The 7,692-nt window shown below is 34.1% G+C and overlaps 1 protein-coding gene across 1 annotated transcript; it reads right to left on the bottom strand.

Annotated features, from left to right (window-relative positions):
* Positions 1-4,023: 4,023 nt before the first annotated feature.
* On the bottom strand, positions 4,024-6,103 carry LOC136388868 (olfactory receptor 52B4-like). Its single transcript, XM_066360676.1, has one exon. The coding sequence runs from the start codon at positions 6,032-6,034 to the stop codon at positions 5,066-5,068; it is 969 nt and encodes a 322-aa protein (XP_066216773.1). The 5' UTR covers positions 6,035-6,103; the 3' UTR covers positions 4,024-5,065.
* Between the last annotated feature and the right edge of the window lie 1,589 nt (positions 6,104-7,692).

Raw genomic sequence — 7,692 nt, forward strand, 5'->3', positions numbered from 1 at the left:
CTATAAGTCAAATGATATACAGTAGTTCTTAGCTTTTTCTGATTTACTTGTTTCACTTAGTATAATGTTCTCAAGGTCTATCCATGTTGTCATAAATGGAAATATGTCATCACTTCTTGTGGCTGAGTACTATTCCATCGTATATATGTACCACATCTTCTTTATCCAATCCTCTACACCCTTGCCAGCATTTGTTCATAGATTTATTGATGATATATATTCTGACAAGTATGAAGTAATATCTCATTGTAGTTTTAATTTACATCTCTCTGATGACTAGTGACATTGAACATTTTTTCATATGTCTATTGGTCATCTCTGTGTCCTCTTTAGAGAAGTGTCTATTCAGATCCTTTGCCCATTTTTTTAATTGGATTGTTTGACTTCTTGATGTTGAGTTGTATAAGTTTCTTATTTTTTTTTGAAAAATAAACCCTTATCAGATGTATCATTGTCAAATATGTTCTCCCATTCAGTGGATTTCCTCTTCATTTTATTAATTTCTTTTGCTATGCAAAGCCTTTTAGTTTGATGTAGTCCCATTTGTTTATTTTTTCCTTTTTCTCACTTCAACAAAAATATTGCTGCAAGAAATAAATGTCTAGGATTTTACTGCCTATGTTTTCATCTCAGATTTTTATAGTTTCACAACTTATATTTGTTTTTTATCTATTTTGAGTTTATTCTTGTATGTGATGTAAGTTGGTGATCTAGTTTTTTTGTTTTGTTTTATTTTTATTTATTTGTTTTTGCATGTACCTGTTCAATTTTCCCAACACCATTTATTGAAGAGACTGTCTTTATTCCATTGTATGTTTTTGCCTCCTTTGTCAAATATTAAATGACCATACAGGTATGGGTTTATTTCTGGGCTCTTTGTTCTGTTCCATTGATCTATATACCTATTCTTATGCCAGAACCAAGCTGTTTTGATTACAATGGCTTTGTAGTATAGTTTGATATCAGGTATTGTGATACTTACAACTTTGTTCTTCTTTCCCAAGATTGCTGAGGCTATACAGGGTCTTTTCTTTTCTTTTCTTTTCTTTTTTGTTTCATATAAATTTTGGGGATATTTGTTTTAGATCTGTGAAATATGTCATTGGTGTTATATATTTTTAATATTAGCCTCTTATCAGACATATGATGTGCAAGTATTTTCTCTTACTCAATAACTTGCCTTTACTTTTTCCTTTTTTTCTTTTTATTTTATTATTTCCTTTTCTGTGCATGGATTTTTAGTTTGATGTAGTTCCACTTTTTTATTTCTGCTTTCTTACCTTTGCTTTTGGAGTCAGAGTTAAAGTTGCTGCCAAGACCTATGTTAGGACCTTACCACATAAGTTTTCTTCTAAGAGTTTTATGGTTTCAAGTCTTATGTCCAAGTTTTTAAACCATTTTGAGTCAATATTTGTGTAATTGTGTGAGATAGTAGTCCACTTTGATTCTTTTGCATGTGGCTATAGTTTTCCCAACACCATTTATTGAACAAACTGCCATTTCTCCACTGTATATTATTGGATTCTTTGTCACAAATTAATTGACCTAATATGCATGAACTGTCCATTGATCTATGTGTCTTTTTTCCTGATAGCACTATTCAGTTTTTATTACTATAGCTTTATAATATAGTTTAAAATCAAGAAGTCTGATGCCTCCAGTATTGATTTTTCTCAAGATTGCTTTGGTTGTTTTAGTCCTTTTGTGGTTTCATACACATTTTAGGATTATTTTTTACTATCTCTTGAAAAAAAGCCATTGAAATGTGATAGGAATTGCATTGAATCTGTAGATTTGGGATAGTATAAACATTTTAACAATACTAATTTTTCCAATCCATGAGCATATTATATGTTTTCATTTATTTGTATCTTCATCAATTTCTTTTATTAATATCTTATAGTTCAGAATATAGGTCTTTTACCTGCTTGGTTAAATGTATTGCTACATATTTTACTCCTTGATGCAACTGTAAATGAGGTTGTTTTCTTAATTCCTCTTTCTGATGTTTTAATATTAGTTTATAAGACAACAGGGCTTTGTATATTAATTTTATAATCTGTAAATTTACAATGTTGATTAGTTCTAATAGTATTTTAGGTGGAGTCTTTCCGGTTTTCGATATATATAATATTATGTTATTGGATTCTAGTCAATTTTTAGAAAACACAAATTATCCTAGGATTTATAAGATATGTATTTGAAAAACTCTTTGCACAAACTAAACACATTCTACCTTGCCAGGGCCAATCACATATATGCAGTAAAATTTTTCAAGAACCTTTCCCATAATGTGACACAAAAACACAAAATATAGCAAATGTTTATTTTTTTTTTCTTTTTTTTTTTTTTTTAATTATAATAAATTTTTATTAATGGTAATGGGATGACATTAATAAATCAGGGTACATATATTCAAAGAAAACATGTCTAGGTTATTTTGTCATTAAACTATGTTGCAAACCCCTCGCCCAAAGTCAGACTGTCCTCCGCCACCCTCTATCTAGTTCTCTGTGCCCCTCCCCCTCCCCCTAACTCTCTCCCTCCCTCCCTCCCATGTCCTCCCTCCCCCCACCCTTGGTAACCACCACACTCTTGTCCATGTCTCTTAGTCTCAGCAAATGTTTATTAATGCTTATGTTCATAACAATTTTATTTATACTATCAATTACTTGAATGTAGATATTAAACAAGAATTCAGTAGTTTACTAAATTACAGTACATCTCTCAATAGTATATTATATAGTTATTAAACTTAATACTACATAATGTTCATTTTTAATTTCTTTCAATTACAGTTTACATTTAATATTGTTTTATATTAGTATCATGTGTACAGGATAGTTGTTGAGCAATCATACATTTTACAAAGTGTTCCCCCTGATATTTCCAGTACCCACCTCGCACCTTAAATATTTACACAATGTTCTCAATGCTAAAGTAAAATGCTTGTTATATAACATTAAGTTAAAAAAAGAAAGGCATACAACACATACACAATTATGTTACAATAAGCTTAAATGACAAAAGCATTTGTAATTACAGAATATTTTGTTAATGGGTATGATTATTAGTCATTAAAATGCTTCTTGGCTATTTTGTATTTCTGCAAAAAAATATTTTTGAAATATTGACTATGATTATTCAGGTGCTAAATTAAGTAGAAGCAAAATTTTACATTAAAATAATGTAATTCTTGTTTGATTTTGAAACAATTCTGAGGAACACAAAGAAAAGTACGTTGACAACATACTATCTAAAGACTCATGTATAACTAAAATTCATGAACAGGCAAAATGAGGTAATGTTTAAATAAACATTACATTCTTGGGCAACTGAAAAATTTGAAATATACTGAATGTTAATAATAATGAAATGGTTAGGTAAATTATTGTTCTTCCATAAACTAGTATATTTTATAGCCAGCTGAAAATGTTTAAAATGTAATAACTACTTATACTATAGCTCTATGTGAGAAAATAGTTTCAAGCATTTTAAAAATATAAATATATCTTGCATAGATTATATATGTAATCTATGTGAAAATTTATGTAAAATTTAATTATGTAAAAAATATTTTAAAAACATAAAAAAGAGAAGGTAAATCAACTAACAGAAGTAATAAATGTGATTTCTTTATGCATTTTATTATCTCCAATTTACTTAAAGTGATAATTTTATAGTTTTACGGTTTAAAAAGAAATGTATTTTAAACATCTTGATTCAGTGTCTACTCTATCAGATGATATAATGGACACTAGGGAAGTAAGGTATATAGAATGCTGAGCCTGCTCTTCATTCAGAAATGAACAGTAAATAAATAGTTACAATGACATGAGAGAAATGCTTTTTAAAAGAAAATGCCTGGAAAAGTGATGTGGCATATTCTTGTACAAAAACAATGGAGGAGTTATTAAAATGCCCATAGATTGTGTCTTTTGGGCATAAGATGATGTCCACACTACTTTGCTAGCTGAAAAAGTGCATTCTGAAAATGTAGGTGTAATATTGTCCCATTAAAAGTTTATATTTACCTGCACACACATACCGGATAGAAAATACATAGCAGTCTTCTCTAAAATATTAGCTGTGATTATCTCTATATTGAAAAATGGGAGTTTGTACTTACTTTATTTCTAGTACACTCTCTAGGTAAAATGAGTGAGGAGTTTCTAGAATGAGAGAATATTTCACTGTGTCAGGCGGTGCCAATGTGTCATGTACAATGTAGACAGAGTCTTGACCATTGGATTTGCCAGTGTGAAGGCTACTGTGGCATGCAGAGCCACGGCATAGAAAAAAATTCCGACTGGGGTGAGGGAAAGAGAAATAGAGAAAGATATTGAATCCTGAATGTACAGACAACTCTTTCAAAGTCTTTTACTGTGATAGAGAAAGGGAATGAAGACCAGGAAGAGGAGGAGAACGATGAAGTAGAGGAGGAAGATGAAGATGAAGAGAAAGAAGAAAAAGAGAAAGAAGGAAAAGAGAAAGAAAGGTAGAGGAAAGGCTCCAGGGGAATGTGGGTGCCAGAGATTTTTGCCTGTTTTCCTCTCTCCCTTTTCCTTTCCTTTAAATTTTAGGACATACAACAGAATGTTAGAGATAGAAGTAAACCTGTAAATGATAAACTTTTGTGATAAAGAGGACAGAGGTAATAATAGATAGAGCAATATCTCAATGCAGTTAAGAGGAATGGGAACTATTTCATCACTGCAAGGCATAAAACAAACCAGGAAAGCGTAGTCCAGCAATTACCCAATAATATACCTCTTCCCAATTATCTATCCAGGGTCATAGACTAGGTATGGTTTGTTTATCAGACTCTGTATAAGAAAGTTCACTGAGCCACAAAGAAATTGATCTATTTACTGATCAGAGACTTTGAAAAGCATGTCCTAGGCTCCCCTGTGAACTTGCTCCAGAAATGTAATCAGTGAGATACAATCTATAGACTACATAAATATATAGTCTCAGCTGTCCCTCACCTACTAGGGCTTCTAAAGCTCACCTCAATGTATGGTGAGAAATGTTAAGAAAATTAGTCTGGATCCCATTCCCAAAGTCATATATGCTTTGAAAACAAAATATGAGTCACCTGGTCCCGGATCTGTTTGGTCTTGATCCCATAAATGATGGGATTCAGCATAGGAGGAGCCAGAATGCAGACATTGGCCAGCAGGATATGGATATGGGGTGAGATATGGCGTCCAAACCGCTGAGTGAGGGTTGAAAAGATCCCAGGCCCATAAAAGAGAAAGATGACACAGACATGGGAGCCGCAAGTATTGAGAGCTTTGTGGCGAGCATCTCGGGAAGGGATATGGAAGACAGCATGGAGAATAAGCATGTATGAAACAATAATTAGAAAAACATCTAAAGCAATTGTTGACATCAGGACAAAAAAACCATACCAGATATTTATTCGTATGTCATCACAGGAAAATTTGGCCAATCCAATGTGCTCACAAACAGTGTGTGGAAGAATGTTAGTTCTGCAAAAAGTCAGTCTTTTCAGAGGAAATGTCATGGGAAATACTGTACCAAAACTTCTCAGAAAGATAGTCGCACCAATTTTCCCAATCAGTGCATGTGTAAGAATGGTGGTGTATCTCAGAGGGTAGCATATGGCAATGTAGCGATCAAATGCCATCACCAGCAAGATCCCTGACTCAGACATGAAAGTGGAAGTGATGAAGAACACCTGAGTGATGCAGCGATTCAGGGAGATTTCCCCAGCACGGAACCAGAAGATGGCCAAGGCCTGAGGTACTGTGCATGTGGAGAGGACAATGTCTGCTCCGGCCAGCATGCAGAGGAAGAGGTACATGGGTTCATGGAGACTGCGGTTGTTGAGGATAATGAAGATGAGCAGGCTGTTCCCAAGCAACGCAGTGACATAGGAGGTGAAGAAGGGGATAGAAATCCACATGTGCTTGTCCTCTAAGCCTGGGATGCCCCGCAAGTGGAAGACCATGTGGCTAACACCAGAGAGGTTTGAGGTAGATGTGCCTGGCAAGACCACCAGAGACATCACTTCTTATTCACAGAGACAGAAGAAAATGTAGACTTTCCTGGGATCATCTTTGTGAAGACACCACAAGATTTTGGCATAATCTACACTTCCATTTTCTTTGAACATGCAAATAATGAGACAAATAAAAATACAAAGGTGAAAAAGATATGTTCTGTGCTCTTAATGAGTAACACTCTCATTAAAAGATACACATTTCGGCCTGACCTGTGGTGGCGCAGTGGATAAAGCGTCTACCTGAAAATGCTGAGGTTACCGGTTTGAAACCCTGGGCTTGCCTGGTCAAGGCACATATGGGAGTTGATGCTTCCTGCTCCTCCCCCCCCTTCTCTCTCTGTCTCTCTCTCTCTCTCCCTCTCTCTCTCCTTTCTAAAATGAATGAATTAATTAATTTTTTTAAAAGATACACATTTCCAACTAATCAAAGTAAAAATATTGTTGTATGTTCTTTCCTACAAAACAGATGGTTATCAATGTAGAGAGGAATCCATTGTGTATGTCTGGGAAGGCAGTGATAAAATGATACTTGAACTTGAGATTGAGCAGTTAATTTAAGGTGAAGAATGGAAACAGGTAAAGAATGAAAATAGAGAGTCAGCATAAGAAAGAGTTTGCATTCTTTTTTTTTTATTTTTTTAATTCATTTTTAGAGAGAGAGGAGAGAGAGAATAGGGAAGAAGCAGGAAGCAGCAACTCCCATATGTGCCGGGTTTACATTGTTGAAATGTTTTTAGCCTGGTGGCTGATGCACAGGGAGTGCTGGAACAGGAAGGGAGGAGTCACACAGGCAGCTTTTCCTAATTGTGAAGGCCTTGGTCACAACGTTACAGTAAGACCATGCTTTTCACAAGGAGCATCATCAGATATCTTGAAGCCAATAGTTTAGAACAATTACTCTACTTTAGAAAGATCACTGGTAGAGATTTATTGAAACAGTCATTGACTAAAAACACAAAATTCTAAAAAGCCAGTGGTGTTCTAGATATAGAATGAATCTGAACATAAAACATAAAGCATATTATACATATACTTTTTCCAGAGACTGCAGTAAACACTTCATATGTGGTGCTTTGTATATTTCTGAATTTAGATGTTGAATGTCCACTTCAGGACTGGGTATTAACCCCATTTCACATTTAAGGAAAGTGGAACTCAATAAACGTGGATCATTTCCCAAATACCATAACTGTAATTGCAAGAAATAAGATTTTATATTTCTGAAATTATCACATATAATTTGCTCACTTGTGAAGAGAGTCAAAAGAACTTTAATAGGCAACATTGACAAGGAATGTGTGTCTGAGCTGAAGTACTCCCTGTGCTCACCACTTAGGGGAGTAAGTTTAGAAATAACTAAAATAGGAAAAAGAAAGGCATTATTGCTGGGCACACAAGAGCATGATATTTGGAGATGGAAATTATATCATATATTTGGTAGTGTACTTTCACTCATTAACTCAGTTTTTTAGCAAGTATGTTTTAAGCATTACCATTTTTCAAGCACCATATTATAAAGAGGGACTATCAGAAAAAGTGAAAAACATTCAGGATCCTAGGGGCTTACAGTTTGAAGGTGAAGCAAATTTGTAAACAGGTGGTTTTGGAGAATTGGAGACAAATGTTAGTTCCCTCTGGTGAAGGAGGAATATCTCTAAATA

This window comes from Saccopteryx leptura, chromosome 1 (assembly GCF_036850995.1).
Source record: "Saccopteryx leptura isolate mSacLep1 chromosome 1, mSacLep1_pri_phased_curated, whole genome shotgun sequence".
NCBI lineage: Eukaryota > Metazoa > Chordata > Mammalia > Chiroptera > Emballonuridae > Saccopteryx > Saccopteryx leptura.